General features: G+C 38.0%; 1 protein-coding gene across 1 annotated transcript in view; it reads right to left on the bottom strand.

Annotated features, from left to right (window-relative positions):
- Nucleotides 1–19,154, bottom strand: part of SLC25A42 (solute carrier family 25 member 42) — a 94,720-nt gene that overhangs the window by 11,995 nt on the left and 63,571 nt on the right. The window contains exons 3-7 of the mRNA XM_007489269.3: nt 15,821–15,926; nt 5,037–5,062; nt 4,216–4,385; nt 3,468–3,584; nt 602–753 (exon numbers count right to left, since the gene is read on the bottom strand). Of these exons, the coding sequence (XP_007489331.2) occupies nt 602–753; nt 3,468–3,584; nt 4,216–4,385; nt 5,037–5,062; nt 15,821–15,926 (571 nt within the window). The remainder of the gene's footprint in view (nt 1–601; nt 754–3,467; nt 3,585–4,215; nt 4,386–5,036; nt 5,063–15,820; nt 15,927–19,154) is intronic.

Genomic DNA, 19,154 nt, shown 5'->3' with positions numbered 1-19,154 from the left:
GAATGACTGAACAAACTGTGGGGTATGATTGTGATGGAACACTATTGTTTGACAAGAAATGATGAGCAGCATGATTTTGGGAAAAAACTGGAAAGACCAAATGAACTGATACAGAGTGAAGTAAGTAGAAACAGGAGAACATTGTACATGATAATAGTAATACTGTACAATGGTCAAATGGGAGACTTAGCTATTCTCAGCAATACAATGAACTAAAACAATTCTGAAGGACTTACAACAAAGAATGTTATCCACCTCCAGAGAAAGAATTGATGGAGTATGAATGCAGATCAAAGTATACTATTTTTCACTTTATTTTATTTTGGAGTATTAATAAATATAGAAATATGTTTTACATGATCATACATGTATAACCTGTATCAAACTGCTTACCATGTTGAAGGGGGGAAGAAGATAATTTGGATCTTATGAATTTGAAAAAAACTTGTGTTGAAAATTGTTATTACATTTAATTGGAGAAATAAAATACTTAAAATGAAACAAAATAAACTCACTCCCTATTCAGTTTAATGCTTTTTCTTTCATACATCCCTACCACCAGAAGAAACATGCCTATACTACATTCTCAAGGCCCTCTTACCATGGTGAAATTTCTTTAGTGTTTCATAGGTAAAGAAACTCAGCCCAGAATAGGGGACGACTCCAAGGATTGTTGGTGTAAAGCCTCTGTACAAAGTTTTTAGACCTTCTTCACGGGACATTCGGATGAAGACATGAAAGATGTTACTGTACCTGCCAAATCATAAAACAAGTACTCATCAGTGTGATAGTTGTGTCCTATGGTTCACATGAGCTATCTGTTCAATTATCAGAGACACTTTTGTGTGTAGTAAAACAATCCCTGGGTTTAAAGTTCTAAGGCCAGGGTTCAAATGACCATAGGTTAGTCATTGCAAAATACAGATAATCATTTGCACGATCTACTCTATAAAACATTTTGTAAACTGTAAAATGCTATTATTACTCATATTTCTATGTAGCAAGATTCAGATACCATAAACATATTCCTCTGGAGTCAATGCACCACTCTCAGTTAACTAAAGGTCATTAATTGATTCCACCAAAATATTAGGTAAAACAACATTATAAGAAGTTAGTTTCAAAGGAATAACATTTTAAACAAAAAAAAAATAGGTTTTTGAATGGGAGAAATTCAGATATAAAAGCTTCAAAAATAGGTCTTTACAAATACCTGAAATCCCTTAATGCTAAGCAGAATCAGAGAATTAAAAGAAAGATGGGTATTGCTGCCATCTGAGTCAGATTCATTAGGAACAAGAGATGAATATACTTTGGGAGTTACATGTACCCAATCCTCACTTTGTCTTGGTAGAAAGGAAAGCTGGGTAACCAGGAGCAGTGGGTTGCAGAAGTAATGGCCAGAGTCTCAAAGAAAGCCAGCTTTATGCCAGGCCACCATGGGGATTGACTGCCTGGATGGATGTACCATGGGTCCATTAGAAGAACATTCCTCTGAATCAAGAAATGCCCTCAGGGCGACAGCTAGGTGGCTCAGTGGATTGAGAGTCAGGCCCAGAGATGGGAGGTCCTGAGTTTAAATTTGGCCTGAGACACTTTCTATGTGTGCACCCCTGGACAAGTCATTTAACACCTATTGCCTAGCCCTTACCACTCTTCTGCCTTAGAACCAATAATAGTATTGATTCTAAGACAGAAGGTAATTTTTTTTTATAATTAAAAAAAAGATATGCCCTCAATTTCAAGTATAAAGAGACCTACCACCAGCCCTTCCATTAATCAACTGTTCAACTTTCTTTTTTTTGAAACTGTCCATATACTTTATCTCAGGCAGATGTAGTTTGTGACTGGATTTTGCGACATTATGGTGTGATCTAGTTAAATTGCCTAAGTAACATTAAGTCAATTCTCACTGAGCATAAGTAGACTATTCTACAGACTTTCTTCTCCCCTTGTGGGGCCCTGATCTATGGCTCTGTATCTCCCAAAGCTGGAGTAGCTTTAGTGCTTGGGTCCCCTGCAGCCAATGAAGCTTCTGGAAGATTCCTGGAGTAGGGCTGCATTAGTGCTACTGGCTGCCTGGAGCTAGAGCTCCAGTCAACATGGGGAGTCAAATTTACATAATGCAAATTCATGTAAAGCAGGAACTGTACTGTGAAAAGGTGTTAAGTAAAACAATGTCATGTGAAGTAAACCCAAATGTTAGAATAAAACTTCAATATCCGGGACTAACAAGATAAAATATTTGGTTCGAGAGAATTTCCTGTCTGTTAACTCAGGATTATACTTAGAGTTTGATTCATGCATAGCCCATCACCCAAGGATGAAAAAGCAATTACTGTTTTCCCACTACCTTCCACCACCTGCTGTAGCCTGTGCCAGGCTTGCTTGTCATACCACAGTGGGTGGGGAGCTTTGGGAAAGCCATCTTCAAACTAATTGGTTTGTAATTAGGATCTGAAGTTCAAGATCCACAATCTTTACTGGGTTCCTGGTCATGTACATCTAAGAAATCCAATTCAGACCAGATGTTATGTGGCCTGGAGAAAAAGAAGACAGCTAGACTCAGTCCTGAGTCTTGGACTTGAGTCCTGGATTTAAATCTTGCCTTGACAAGCTGGTACAGTTAGAGTTGAGAACATTTTACCTGGGTCTCGGGTTTCTCTTCTGTGAACTAGGGATGAAAATTACTATAGTACCTACTGGGAAGATGGGATTAACTGTCCCCTGCCCATTTTTAGACTTAATCACCAGAAGCATATACACCCCACTTATCCTTAAGTATGGGGAGGTCTGTGACCCACATGTGCAATAGTGGGTGATGAATCAGAAACCCACTGACTGCCTCCTAGGCAGTCCTAAGCAAAGCTATAGCTGCAATTGGTCCATATAAAGTGGAAGGAAGGCACAAGAAGTAACGAAAGGAACGGTCTTTAAAAGTGGCACGAACTTCCTGTGACCAAGCTCTTTCACCTTGGAACTTGACCTTGAAGGAACTCTGGCTAGGGACCTTGGGCTGCTCTTGGATTTTTCCCTTAGAACTATCACGTGGGTGAGTAAAAAGGCTGACTCCCTTTCCTGGCTTTTCTGGAGGTACTAGCCTCCAGAGAGACCACTTGTTTTGGAGGAGGCCTCATAGCTAAAACCCTTGTTTAATTTGCCACTGGGCCCCCTTTGCTGGGGCCTCTGAAACTCTGCCTGGTTCGAGCTGGAGTAAATATCTACTCTCTCTCATTTCCTTATTTTCACTCTTTTCCTCTATTTTATAAGTAAATTGCTATAAAGTCATTCTGACTTGAGTAATAATTTCAGCAACCACATTTTATACATTAAGTCCAACTCTTTAATTTTTAACCCTTACAGCATTCCTGTGATTTTCAAGAGAGAACTTATGTAAAGTGCTTTGTAAATTTCAAATTAATTCTGTATAAAAGTTAGTTATTGTAACCATTATGTTTCAAACTCACATTTCCTTGGGTGTGACAGCCATCCGGGCTCTCACCAAATCCAGTGGATAGGTTAGAGAAGCAGCAGTCATACCAGCTAATGCACCAGCAACAAGTCTTGGGCAAGGGGGCAAAGTCCTGAATTGAGGTGAGGGAGACAAACAAGAGGAAAGCATGAGGAACAACACATCACCCCAATAACCTTAAAGTCTATATCCTGAGCTAATCTGTGCATGACACTCTCTAACTACTAGTCACTAAGAGCTGGCCCTGCTTGGATCTTGTGGAATAGACTGTAACAGAAAGGACACTAGACTAAGGATCAGAACTGGGCCAGGCTACTTACTGCTTGTGTGAGCTCAGGGCAAGTCACTTAGTCTGAGCCTCGGTGTCCTCATCTGAAAAAATGGGGAAGGTGGATGAGAGGATCTCTATAATTCCTTTTTAAGTTGATACTTTTCAGAGATTCCTCTGGCACCTAGACTCTTTCCTTGACAACAATAGGACTACGTACTAGGCAATGAAGGCCTACTTTTTCTCTCTGCTCCTTCTCCGATTTTACTTCTCCCCTTCCCACCCATAACAAAAAGGCATAACAATGCCTCCATGGGCCAGCTCTCTGGAGCAGTTCCACTATATGTTTATATGGGGAAAGATATTGCTAATGTTTGCATAAAATCAGTAAGAGTCAAGGTTGCTGCCCCTCTAAGTCAGCTCCACCCTATTCTGGGGAGCTGTGAAATAAAGAAGGAAATCCCTTCTGCCTTACTCGCCGCCCTTGATGCCATAGTTACGGCCCAGGATTATTTTGTACTCCTCGTGGGCACTAAACTGGATGGCGGCGTAGGGAATCACACGGACCATGGTGGCAGAATTGCCTCTCCACAAGCTGAAGAAACCTTCATTGAGGTAGGTGAAGTAGATGACCTTAAAGGCTTCCTACATATAAGAGGAAATGAGAATAGTGAGTTAGCAGGTTGGTAGAAAAAGCATCAGGTCTTGCTTTGCTGTTTGCTTGCTTTGCCTTTCAAACATTTCACTTGGGATAGATCAAGTCCCTGCAGAGCGGGCTTCCTGGGCTGAAAACCTGAACAAATTGGAAGACATTAGCCATTTACATTCTTCCCTTAGGCCCTTAGCACTCTGGAGAATAGGCTATTCTACTCTGTAGCTGCATGTAGTCAGACACGCACAGAAAACCAGAGCTGCAAAGAGATTCCCAAGAACCATACAAAGAGACAGGGTCCCTTGAAAGCTCCAAATCATTGTCTCTCAATCTGAGCAATAGTGGTAGCAGCCACTCTATGCAAGGCAGCCATGTCAAATCACTAGGTGGTAAAGATATATCCTCTACCTTAGACCTATGGGGATACCATTAGGTACCTGATCAATCCCTGTGATTTGGTTTGGGAAGGAGGAGTGAAGGAAAAATGCATCTTTCAAAAATTTTTCTTTCTTGTAACATTTTATGAGAACATTCTGCAAATAAAATGCAAGCGAGACAGCTCTTAACCACTCCAAAGAGGAAGGCTTTGAGGGGGCTGGTAAGCAAATCCTTTAAGTCAGCATGGGTTAAGCATTTTGCCTCACCTTGGCAGAAAATCTTTTTGAAGACACTGGAAAAAACACAAGAATAAGAGATTGTTAGGACTTTCAGGACTTTTCAGGAGCAAGATCGAAGTTCCATGTAACACCAACACAGATCATTTCTGTTATTCACTGAATCAAAATTGGAAAAATGTACAGCTATTACAGATGAACTGTAAGTAGAGGACTAAATTTTTAGTCAAGAATCAGAGTTTTACTTGATGTTCTTAAAACCAAAAAAACTAAGTGACACTCTAAATAATAAAAATTCCCAAGGACAACTACTCATTAGACATGAGAGCCCTCCTCTATTCTGCACTTTTCTGGAATTTTCCCCTTTCAGGCTATCCTTGAAAGACATACTGTTATTCCCTGAAGACCATTCAAAGGCTGTCCAAAACCAAAGGATGGGTAGTGATTCACAAAGGGCCCCTCAAGGGCCATTACCTGTTTACAGAGTAGTGCTGCCTTTGGGAGAGCATGAGGTCCTTGTTGCCCAGGCCTCAGCAAAGTTTTCTCTTCTTTCCCTCTTCCTTCCATCTAGCTCCCTATTCTTTCCTCTTTTAAGCAACAAAGAAGCCCCATGAGGATAGAACCCATGTGGCATCCCTCTCATCTCTATGTTATCACTGGTGCCTCAGTCACCCAGGAACATGGCCTTTCCCAAACCTGGAAGACCCTTAAGAGGCATGGACCTGAGACAGTAGCCCTGGCTCCTTTTTCTAGTAAAGAGATTCAAAGATGACCTGTTCCCAGACAATGTATTAAACTGTATATTGCTGTATTAATTGAATGCCTACTATATTCTCAGTACTATGAAGGATACAAAAGAAATGCAAGACACAATTCCTGCCCCCAGGGAGTTTATGATCTGGTCAGGGAAATAAAATACACACCCTGAAACAATAACATTATGAGCCAATGTTAAGATGAGTAGAGCAAAATTATGAGTGCTAAGAATTCTATAAACCAGATCTGAAACTATACTATAAAGCAGTGATCATTAAAACTACATGGTACTGGTTTAGAGATAGAAGGGTTTAAGTGTTCGATAAATTCCAGGTTTGGGGACAAGAACCCACTATTTGACAAACTGTGGGGAGAATTGGAAAACAGTATGGGAGAAATTAAGCTTAGATCATCATCTTACACCCTATACCAAGATTAACTCAGTGTGTGTAAATAACTTAAATATAAAGAGGGAAGTCATAAACAAATTGGGTGACCATAGAATAGTATATCTGTCATATCTATGGGAAAGGAAGGAATTTAAGACCAAGCAGGAGATAGAAAACACTACAAAAGGCAAAATGAATACTTATGATTATATTAAATTTAAAAGTTTCTGTACAAACAAAACTAATGCAACCAAAATTAGAAGGGAATCAACAAATTGGGGGGGGGGATTTTATAACAAAAACCTCTGACAAAGGTCTTATTTCTCAAATTTATAAGGAGCTAAGTCAATTGTACAGAAAAATCAAGCCATTCCCCACCTGACAAATGATCAAAGGACATGAATAGACAGTTTTCAGATAAAGAAATAAAAACTATCAATAGGCAATTTAAAAAGTGTTCGAAATCTCTCATAATTAGAGAAATGCAAATCAAAACAACGCTGAGGTACTACCTCACACCTACCAGCAGATTGGCCAATATGACAGTAAAGGAAAATAATAAATGTTGGAGGGGATGTGGCAAAACTGGGACACTAATGCATTGCTAGTAGAGTTGTGAATTAATCTGGCCATTCTGGAGGGCAATTTGGAATCATGCATAAAGGGATTTAAAAGAATGCATACCCTTTGATCTAGCCATACCACTGCTGGGTTTGTACCCCAAAGAAATAATAAAGAAAAATACTTATACAAAAATATCCATAGCCGTGCTCTTTGTGGTGGCAAAAAATTGGAAAATGAGGGGGGTGTCCCTCGAATGGGGAATGGCTGAACAAAATGTGATATATGATGGTGATGGAATACTATTGTGCTATAAGGATTGATGATCTGGAAGTTTTCTATATGAACTGGGAGAACCTCATTGAACTGATAGAGTAAAATGAGCAGAACCAGAAGAACATTGTACATAGAAAGTAAAACATTGTGGAACAATCCAATGTAATGGACTTTGCTACTAGTAGCAATATATTATGTGAATGCTAGCCACATTGAGAGAAAGAACTATGGTAGTACAAATGCAAAATAAAAATATATGACATTACTTATCACATGTATATATGGGAATTTGATTTGGGGTTTAGGCCTTAAAAATTGCTCTATAGCAAAAGTGAGTAATATGGAAATAGATAAAGTGACAACATTTGCCCAACCCAGTGGAACTGTTTGTCAGCTGTATAATTGAAAATATGTTACTCTAAAAAAGAACTACATTTCTCGGGAGCCCACCACTGACTTCCTGTCGTTACACACTTCCTGTAGACAGGGGATATTAGGCGGGGATGTGGAGGGTTCCACCTCTTTGGCTTGCAGTGAGCATGGTGGTGGTGGTGAGTGGGGATTTTGAAAATGGCTAAATAGTCATGGGCACATGGTTTTATTTTGTATCCCTTTTATTCCTTTATTTCTAATGATCATTAATAAATCTCTTAAAATATAATATTTTTATTATTGTATTTTTAAATTAATTTTTACACAGCTCTAAGAGGGGGAAAGGAAGAAGGGAGGAAAGAATGAATCATGGAAACATGGAAAAATTAAAAATTAAAAAAAAAAAAAAGAATTCTATAAACCAAAAAAGAATTCCTTTATTCAAAGCATTTGGTTAATCAAAGGGTTATAAGAAATAGAGGATTATAGTAAGAGATGATGATCTGCAGAGGACAGATGCATGAGGAAAGATTCTGGAATGTTGAAAAGGAATGGTTAAGCTGAGAGTCTCTCTGGGGGTTTGCTGCCTGCAAGCACCTGGAAGGATTTGCTGCCAAATACTTGGCAGAGTTCCTGTACATGTCCTTGCTGTTGATACCTGTGTTTCTCTTGGAAGGTCTCTGAACCTGAAGCTAACCTGAACCAACATCCAGTCATCTGCAGCTGTCAGTGAATGGGAGGTCTGAGTCTATCTGGACTTGGGATCTTTCCCCTTGGGTCCCTGTCTAATCTACCACAGACCAATACCTCTAGAAACAATCAAGAGGTTTGGATTAGTGTAGGATAGCTAGTTTTAGGATTTGGGATTTTTAGGTGAGAGAGGAGAGGGTGATAAGAATAGTCCAACAACTCTACAAAGACCCTTCTCGCAAAGGTGTAGATCCTCGGGTCATTAGCTAGAAAAATAGAGATAGTAATTCCCTTTTCTCTCCAAATCTCTAAAAAAAGTCTCTTACAAGAGATTAATTCTGGACCCAAAGGGAAAGTTTCATGCTGAGGCAGAATATTTTATCTCACCTGAAGGATCAATAATACTTCCTGTTATTCTGAAAGGCTCTGGATTGATTCTGCTTAGATGATGAGAAACCCCACAACAAAGCAATAAGATGGAAAGTTCTAGATAAAAAATGACTATTCATATGCTAAATTACATTTGACAATGAATCCATAAGGATGCAGGTATGTGGCTTGGTGGACAGAGTCAGGAGTAACCAGGTTCAAATTAGGCATCAGATAGTTCCTAGTTGTGTAACTCTGGGCAAATTATTCAACTTGTGTTTGCCTTAATCCACTGAAGAAAGAAATGGCAAAGCACTCTATTATCCTTGCCAAGAAAATCCCTTGGACAGTATGGCCCATGGGATCACAAAGAGTCAGACATGACTGAAAGACTGAACAATAAAGCCATAAAAGGTTCTAATAACCTGAGATGGGTCCATCCTTGGTCAGAAGATAACAATTCCAGTTTATGCTGGCACCAGGGTTATGGCAAAGGAAGGCATGCAGAACCTCAGGCAAATCATACTTCAATGGTTTGCCACTCCTTATGTTTCTGTTAAAGTGAACAAGAGCAGTCTTAAAGGAGAGGTCACACACAAAGGCCTATTGACTCAAAAGAATAAGTATGGCCTACAGATGTGTGTGGTTTGAATGTCAATTCTAACTACTCTGCCTTGGGGACTAGGAAGACTAGACATAGTTCTGTTATGTTATGTTACTTATTTTGTTAAATATTTCCCAGTTACATTTTGATCTGGTTTGGGTTGTACTGCAGAGTTTTGCAGGACCTTGAGTTGGACACTTTTGGATTAGACGATCTCTGATGGAAATTACAATTCTAAAATGTGTTCCATCTTTTACAGTTCTTCCAGCTCTGGAATTACATGGTTTCTATTCTTGGTCTCTTTCAAATCTACTAAATTTGGTGAACTTAAAACATTATCTAATTTGGTGATTCTATAATGTGGCCAGCCTCCACTGAGCAGTGTGAGAACCTAAACATGGAACCTAAATATACTGAGCTAAAGTTACACTGTTTTCTTGTAAAATATCAATAGACCAGGACTCCGATATGACTAAAGAGAGAGTGTCCATGGGATCCATGGTACTATGGAATTGAAGAATTTTTTCAATCAGTCAGATATTTGTAACCTTAGAGCTTCATAAACCACAAACCCAGACAGGAATATACTCATTGTGCTGCTGGGCTCTTTCACTTAAAGCATTCAGTCTTGGAATATTATTTAAAACAACAACAACAACAGCGCAAAAACCCCAACCCTTGACAACTTCTCCAAGGGAGGGGAGTAGTTATCTGTAAATGGCTTTGCCAATGGCTTTCATAGACCGAGTCTGTTATACTATACCCTGGTCAAATCTCGTCTGGAGTATTGGGTTCATTTCTGAGCAACACAATTTAAGAAAACTGATAAACTAAAGAAGGGCAACCAGGACAGTGAAGGTTCTTGAGCCAACATCATAACAAAGGCTTGATGAATAAAAAGGGTATATTAGTCTGGAGAAGAGATGACAGGTTGGGGGAATGGTTACTATTTTCAAGTATCTGAAAACTGTCATGTAGAGAAGAGATTGCACTTTTTCTATTTCAATCAAGTATTTATCAACCACTCATTATGTGCCAGGTGTTGGAGATACAAAGAATGAAATAATCTATCCTTGCAATGAGTTTACATTCTAATATTTACCTTCCACCTGCAACCTGAAAGCAGAACCAGTAGCAATAGGAAAGCTGCAAAAAAGGCTTGATGCCAGGAAAAAAAAAAAACAACCTTGCTAACAATTAGAGCTGGACAAAACTGGAATGCTATCTTCTAGAACTGGCATATTCTCCCTCCTTTGAAGTCCTATGGGAGACAGTAGATGACCATTTTGGGAGTATTTTATAGTAGGGATTTCTTTCATGTAACGGTTGGACTCTATGGCTACTGAGGTCCCTTCCAACTCCCAAATTCTGATTAAAAGAATCTCTTTCTCAGGTATTATGGAAAATGATGTGGGGTGGGGGGAGGAGTAGAAGGCACTGATGGAAAAATAAAAGCAGAAAAGGTACTGGCCTGGGAGTCAGAAGGTCTAATTTTCAATTCTGATCTGGTCACTTATTTGTGTGGCCCTTAGCCAATCACTTGCTCTTTCTGAGCCTCCATTTTCTCACTCATAAAACATGGATAATCATTCTTCAGTAACTTACCTAATGGAGTGTTTTAAGCATCAAATAACAGAAGTAAAATCATAATGTTCTCTATGACTTCAGTTACTATAATCATCATGTTGTTCGTTAGTTGTTGCTCTTTGTATTGGAAGAGGTCCCAGATTATATCACTGGTGCTATCTTTTGACTTATAAATAAATTGGATTTAAGTGAATTAGAGTTGTGAGAAGAAAAGTCACTGGCACCTCAGAGTCTCTGAAGTCCAGTGGCAAGAAAAGAGTCAAGAAGACAGGTAATGGCTCAGGATGCAGTGGGTGACCTTGGCTTCTTCAGTGTCTAGCCAAACTCTAAGTGCTTCACAGCTTCATGGCTGTTGGAACAAACTGTTCTCATTCACCCCTTCCACTGGGGGAAGTCTTCCCCTTCTTGGGGTAGACACCCCCCACTTAACTCACCAATGGGTTTGAGGCCTGACAGTTACCCTGAAACTGGGTTAGCCTGTCTGCCAAGACAGTTTACTTGGGTGTGGCTGCTATGCATATTGCAGTTTCTTAAAGCCCAAGTGAGAGCTGGGAGGCTTTCCTCCTTTGATTTCTATTATAATGTACAATGTAATTGAAAGAGTTCAAGCAATTAATCCAAAATTATTTAAGTTATTATGTGCCAGATACTGGACACCTACTGGGGTCTTCAAAGTCAAATCAGTTGGTAGGAATGGTTACTTTGCTAACACTAATAGCCTTAACTAGAATATGAGATAGCTATGGCTTCTCTAGAATATAAATCACTTTAAGACACCTTTTTTCTTATTTTATATCAAGAGGGATCAAAAGCCTGTAGTTGTGGTTGGGGTAGGGAGGCTGTAAAGATTGGGGCCTGGTCAGTGTTGGCAGTAGCAGCCAGGCCTTCGGTACCACTCTTAATACAAGGAAATATTTCCGGGTCCACTTCATCAATTTATCCAGGAAAGTAACAAGAAAAGTAAATTTTCTAAGTACTTGTTTGTCCAAATAAATATCAACTTCTCAAGTAGTCAAAAGAGCTAAATACCACATGTTGTTGGAATGATATGCCTTCCCCAAACTATACTCTAACCAGAAGATGTAAGGAAATACTCCCCCCAACTGTTTGTAAGAAGATTTCCTGGGTGCAATTCAAGGGACATTAACCAGCCAGGGAGACATACAACTGAGCACTATAGGGTTGGAGAGGAAGCATTTGATTGGCAGTCAGAAGGCCTAGAAGTGAATCCTGGGTTTGCTTCTTATGACCTATGTGACCTTGGACAAGTCCCTTAAGTTCTCTGGGCTTCTGTTTTCTAATTTGACCCCAAGTTAGAGGGGTTGATTATATCCAAGGTTGCTTTTGGCTCTATAAAAGTTTTGGAAAATGGATGTGCAGGGCAGAGGGGGATGCTCATTTCAGAAAGAAGGAGAAACTTAGAGTTAGAGTCAAGCCTGGCTGTGGAAGGTCATCAAACTCAACAACATTCAAGCTGTGTCAGACACAGAGCATAAAAATGACAGCCTTGGGTTTTTCTAGGAGATAACATTCCCGGATGTTTCTAAGAGATAAAATTCTCCTGAGGGAAGAGGAGAATACAGAAGTGTAAGATGGAATATCATGGAGGAGAAAGACATAAAAAATAGACAGTACTGCTGCAGGGAAATGGAGGGGAAAAGGCACTTTTCCAGCAACAGACTTCATGGAAACCATGAGCTGAGCCCTGAGGTTAAAAAAAAAATGAGCATATTCAAAACATGGAGGATGGCTTATGTGAATGCAAAGAGGAAGACAGAAGGAAATAGATGAAGAAGTCATAGTTCCCTTCAATTGCACTAGAACTAAGAGAAGCTGAAGTAGAATAATGTGAAATAAAGCTTTAAAAGTGGGCTGAAGCCAGACTGTGAAGTCTTAAATGGTAGGCTAATGAGTCTCTATCCTAAAAGCAATAGGGAGCCACTGAAATTGAGTAGGGGAATGACGTAGTCAAAATCATGGCTTAAAAATATTCCATTGGTTGGAACTATGTAAAGAACGGATTGGAGAAAGGGGAGACAAATAAAGAGCCTAGTACCATACACATAGTCCAGGGAAAAAGTAACAGAACTAAGCACTAGGATGGCAGCAGTGTGAAGGAATGGGTTTTCTGGAATATTATGGAGAATGACTGATTTACAGACATAATGTTTCACCAGTTTATAAAACCTATCAAGTACCTGTGACAGAAAGCATGAGTGTTGACATTTATTAGCCACTCATGCAGGATGGTGCTAATGTGGCAATGATGTAATGACAGAGGATCATAGACTTTAGTTGGAAGGAATCTTGGGGATCACTGAGAATTATCCCTCCCTGAGATACAACTTCCTTCTCCAGCATCCCCCAATGCCCTGAAAAGACTTTCAGTGAAAAGGAACTCCATACCTCCTCAAGGAAGTGTTTCAATAGTCAGATAGTTTACATGAATTTCTTTTTTTCTATTCAGTTGAAAGGTCTTCTTGTAACTTTATTCAATAGCCCTATTCTGCCCCCTGGTGCCAAGCAGAAAAAGTCACATCTTTCTTTAATGTGACAACCTTTCAACTATCCCAAGACCAACAAGTCAGATGTCCCTTAAGTCTCCCCCCAAGGGGGGCACTTTTAATACAAGAAGAACATAATTCTGGATCTATAAAATCTACAAGAGGCTTCTTTATATCAGAATTCAACTGTCAACTTCTTGACAACCTTTTCTCTTAAACAGTTTCTATCACAATTAGGCAACTTTCTAATTCAAATAACCTCAATATAATTATTTCCAAACTAATCACATGAAGAATTTCTTCAGGAGGCTCAGAATAAAGCTATATACATGACACATTTCTTCTTGCCAAAAATGGCAGCCTAGTTTCTAGAGGCTGGGTCTACTCCTTATTAGGGTTTAGGATTAAACAAGTTTAGTTAGAAAGATTGTTCAATTATACTGGTCAGTTACCTTTTGGAACTCTGATTTATTGTGCTTTTATATTTTGTTTGTTTTTATCTTCTACTCTTCTTTTAAAAATTTATTCCTTGCTAAACTCAGTTATGATTTATAATTTAGAAGGAACACATGGGAAAAAGTCATTCTAGGAGACATTAAAGGTGGCAGCAATAATCTGAGTAAAGGAAGAGAATATGGCAGAGGCAGCAATATCTCAAGGCTGATCAGTGTGAAGAGTAAAGAAAGAGATAGGAGATAAGACCTCCACTAGTTGGAGGCTCCTATCAACTGTGAAATTTGTTGTGGTCTCTCAAATTCCATCACATCAGACTCTATATTTCATTGAAACAGGTTGGCAGGCCAAGTTGAGAAGAGTGGGCCAGGCTAGATACTAATCAACCAGAGACTTTTGTGCCAGTCTTTTGGGCCAGAGAGGGGCAACCTTGGGATAAGATTCCTTTTGTTCTAAAACAACAATTCAGTGCTCTGAAAGTTTGATTTTGCCTTTTCCTCCTTAATGCCAGCAAAACCCTTTTGAGAATGAACTTATCTTTTGGTGAGCTAAGGAAGCAAAAAGGGGCATGTGTAAAATGGATGAGGCAGAGGCTGGTGATAGATTTGGAAGGGCTGTGCTGAAATTCCTTTTGAAGTACAGGGAAGCAAAGATTAAGTCAGTCAGTAGTGAAAAAGGGAATGGACCAAAATTCCTAATAGAATTAGAGTCTGCTCAGGCTTCTTTCTTGCTCAAGCTCCTGTTTCTTTACAAGACAGCCTTTTAGAAGTTGCTGATTCCTATTCCTTTAGGTTCAGAGAGAACATGACTCAAATGAAGGTGGGGAGAGGAAGCAAGGAGAAAAGGAGGCCAGGTTTTATAAGATTCAAACATATTTACTGAATAGATACCTATCCCAGGCAATTATACTTCTTTTAAAATACTAACATCCTTTGGAAAGGATTTTTTAAAGAGGGGACAGATATCACATATCTTACTGTGAATTATTTTATTATTGTAATTAATAACAATAATGTATTCTGAGCTCAGGAAAACTGAGAAAATATAATTTTTGGTAGGAAGGAAGAAATAAGGTTAGGTAATGTTGGAACTTTCAGAAGGCAGGCCTAGACAGAAAGACTTTGGGCAGCTGAAGTCAGCGGGCAAGCGAATGGAATCTCTGTTAAAGAGGAAACTGAGACACAAAGAAAAGATGGAAAACGAATGGAGGCAAATGCCACCTCTTTCGGGGTGACTACAGGCAGAGAATCAAGCAAGCCAAGGACAAAAAAGTGAGTTAAATTCTGGGTGTAGTACCTCAGTATAACTAGTCCTTTTTTCTCTTCATGGTTTTGCTTCCACATAAAGAATTATCCACATCTTATAGGGAAGGTACACCAAGCTACTGACTTCTAATTCAAAATAAGAACATACCACACTGAGGCAGAAATGGCCAGGCACACCTAAGTCAGTGGCCACCTTGCTCTAATCTACCCCAAAGAATGGAATTTGAGATAACTTCTGCACAAGAGTCTCTTTCACTTTAACAACAAGTGAAAGGAAACAAATATAAAAATTGAAGTATTTGTATAACCAAACTTATTTCTTACTAGAAAATTATAATTCACAGATAGTCATGACTGGACTGCTAGAATGAAATTATTCTGTTAAGAACTATCCAGGAAAATTTAGACTTTAACCAGAAGGTCCTCCAAGTGAGGATCAGGGTTAGGGTTAGAGTGAGGATCTAGTGGGGAAAACACCATTTCTAACAGGGGAACACATACGAGAGGGAAATTTTACCCATTTTTCTTTTATATCTTTTCTCTTCTTTGGGAAGGGGGACAGGAAAGAAAAGTTAGATGAAGGAAGGGCTGTTTCTTCTTTTCTCAGAATTTCTGAGTTGAAAGAGCCATTGGAGCTTACCCAGTCCACCCAGAGAGTAAAGAGGAATCTTTTCTATGATATTCCTAACTTATTTATTTGCCCTCTACCTAGACACTTCTGATACAAGGAAACCAACTACTTCCTTTAAAAATGCACTGCAGTTTAATAATCCTAATATTGGTTTTCCCTGATATGCAGCTGAAATCTGTCCCACTGCAACTTCCTTCCATTTCTCTCAGTTCTTCCCTCTTGGGCTAAACAGAACCAGACCAACCCCTCTTTCATATGACAGTCCTTCAAATACTTGAAGACAGGGATCATGGTTCCCTAAATTTTTTCTTCACCAAGTTAAACATTCCCACCACACAAAGCATTGAGAGCATTTACCTTGAAAGATGATTTTGGTTCTGTCCAGAGGAGCTACTGCAGTTTTAGCAAGAGCTCCTGCCAATGCTCCGGATAAGAGGGAGTTAAGAATTTTTCTTTGGTCTCTCTACAACAAAACCAAAAAGGACAAACACTGAACTATGAGTAACCATAATCAAATAAAATTACCCAATAAACTGAAATGCAAGACACTTTTGTTTTCAAACAACCACATGAAAATCAATTGAGTTCCACCAATTTCTTTCAACCACAGCTTCAATAACTATACATCTTTACTTAAGTCACTCTTCTAGACCTCCTTTTCTCTATCTGTAAAATAAGTAGGTTGGACTAGATCAGGGTTTCTTAACCTGGGTCTAGGATGACATTTCAGAAAGTCTATGAATTTGGATGGGAAAAAAATTATAATTTAATTTCAAAATAATTGGTCTCCCTTCTAATCCTATGCATTTTGTACAATTTAAAAATAGTCTTCTGACAAATATGGTGCTGATACTTAAAGCGGGAAAAGCTAACTATAGCCCAATTTCACTAATGTATATTGATGCCAAAATACTAACTAGGAGACTTCAACAACATACCATGAAGATCATACACTGTGACCAAAGTAAGACTTATACCAAGAATGCAGGGCTTATTCAATATAAGGAAAACAATGAACATAAATGATTATGTCACAAAAATAAAACATTATATCAAGAAATGCAGGAAAAAACTTTTGACAAAACACAACACTCATTCCTATTAAAAATACTTGAAATCATAGGTATAAATGGATTGTCCCTTAAAATGATAAGAACTATCTCCTTAAGACCATCAGCAAGAATCTATAAAGAGGATAAGATAGAAGCCTTTGCAATAATATTAGGAGTGAAACAAGGATGCTCATTACATTCAATATTATTCAATATTGTATTAGAAATGCTAACAATAGTAATAAAAGAAAAAGAAATGGAAGGAATCAAAATGGGCAATAATAAGGTATTAAAACTATCTCTTTTTGTAGATGATATGATGATACACTTGGAAAATACTAGCAATTCAACTAAAAAGCTAACAAACAACAATTCTAGCAAAGTAGCAGGATATAAAAATAAACCCACAGAAACCATCAGTATTTTAACATATCACCAACAATGTTTTGCAAGAAGAGATAACAAGAGATAGTTCATTTAAAATAACCATAGAAAATATAAAATACCTGGGAGCATACCTGCCAAGATAAATCCAGGAACTCTTTGTGAATAGGCAGAGGCAATATAATACAAATGATAATTCTATCTAATCTACTTATTCAGTGCCATCGGAATTACCCAAAATTATTTTATTGAGCTAGAAAAAAATAACAAAATTCATTTGGAAGGACAAAAGGTCAAGAATATCAAAGGAATTAATAAAAAATGTAAAGGAAGGAGGTCTAGCAGAGCCAGATGTTAAACTGTATTATGAGGTGGTAATTATCAAAATTATTTGGTACTAAGAAATAGAAGATTAGATTAGAAGATTAGATCAGTGAAATATATATATATATATATGTATGTATGTATCACCCAGTAGTAAATTATTATAGTAATCTGATGTTTGATAAATGTAAAGATTTAAGTTTTTAGGAAAAGAATTAAAAGTGGAAAGTAGTCTGGCAGCAAGTAATTATGGACCAATATCTTACACCAATGGCCTAAATGGGAAAGGAGATATCATAAATACATTAGAAGAGCATAGAAAATATTATTTATCAGATTTATGGAAGGAAGAATTTATAAATAAGAGACAAAGCATTCTGAGTTGTAAAATAGATAATTTTGATTACATTAAATTGAAAATATTTGGTACAAATAAAAGCAATGTAATAAAATTAGAAGGAAAATAAAAAAGGGGAAAAATTAATAGTCAGTTTCTTAGATAAAGGCCTCATACCTCAAATATTTGTAGAACTTTGTCAAATTTATAATGTGAATCATTCCCCAAATGATAAATGGTCAAAGGTTGGTGCTGGGAGCCATCAGACCACAACTCCTTGACAGAGTCACGCGTGGTAGCTGGGGAGACCACAGAGTGGTCCTTGGCGAGATGTGATTGCCCACCCAGTCCCCCTTTTACATGACCTCTTTCATCAATGCCCCTTACCTATGAATTGGCATGATTATTATTCCCCCTAGTCTCAAAAGAAATAATGCAAGAGCGGTTGTGAATGGGCTCTGGGCCTAGACATGTGCTTTTCTTGTTTTGTATTTTCTTTATCTCTTAATTCTAATAATCTTTAATAAACCTCATAAAATATAATACTGTTAGCAGAGAAACTAATTTTAACTGTTACAACTATGAAGTGGTTGAAATGCTTTTGTTTTGAATGTATACTCTCATGCCAAAGGGAACTGCCCCCAAATTGGCTTTTTGTCAACCTAGCAATCACTGGTTTGTTCTTTTTCCCTTTTATCCCCAAATTATTGTAATTTAAAATTGATTATGTTAAATGATAAATTGGAGAGATGAGTCTCCCAAATGATCATGGGGGGAATGTATAGTTAGAAATTCTTGAACCTCAAAAATACCCCTACATTATCCAAAATTCTTTTCTGTATTACCTAGAATTCTTTTCTGTTTTCCTGAGTCCTTGCATTTTACATGATTGTATTTAAGTGGCTGTAACTCTCCCCCCCCCCCCCACCTCTTTTTGACCTGCAACCAGCCTAAGTTCAGGCAGTTCTTTTGCTTTATTTATTATTAATAAAACTTTATAAAATATAATAGTTATTGTATATTAATTTTAATCTTTATACCTCTTATCTTTATTCTGTATCATGTGTTTCTTTTTATGCCAGTAAGTTTATTTTCTTTAAAATATTCTTCCATGGTTACATGATTCATGTTTTCTCCATCCTCTCTTCCCTCCCCTCTCCCAGAGCTGATAGGCAATTCCACTAGGTTATACATGTATTAACACTCAAAACCTATTTCCATATTATTCATTTTTGTAAAAGAGTAGTCTTTTAAAACCCCAAAGTATTTACCTATATAAACAAGTGATAAATCATATTTTTCTTCTGCATTTCTACTCCAACAGTTCTTTCTCTAGATGTGGATAGCATTCTTTCTCATAAGTCTCTCAGAATTGTGTTTGATCATTGCATTGCTATTAGTAGCAAAGTCTATTACCTTTCATATCCCATGTGTCAGTTACTGTGTACAATATTCTCATGGTTCTGGTCATTTCACTCTGCATCAGTTCAGGTAGGTTCTTCCAGTTCTTATAGAAATCAAGCGATTTACCATTCTTTATAGCACAATAATACTACATCACCATCATTCAGTCATTCCCCAACTGAGGAACATC

The sequence above is a fragment of the Monodelphis domestica genome, chromosome 3 (assembly GCF_027887165.1).
Source record: "Monodelphis domestica isolate mMonDom1 chromosome 3, mMonDom1.pri, whole genome shotgun sequence".
In the NCBI taxonomy this organism is placed as follows: domain Eukaryota; kingdom Metazoa; phylum Chordata; class Mammalia; order Didelphimorphia; family Didelphidae; genus Monodelphis; species Monodelphis domestica.
The sequence above is the reverse complement of the archived record's forward strand: the minus strand, read 5'-3'. Positions and strand labels throughout refer to the sequence as shown.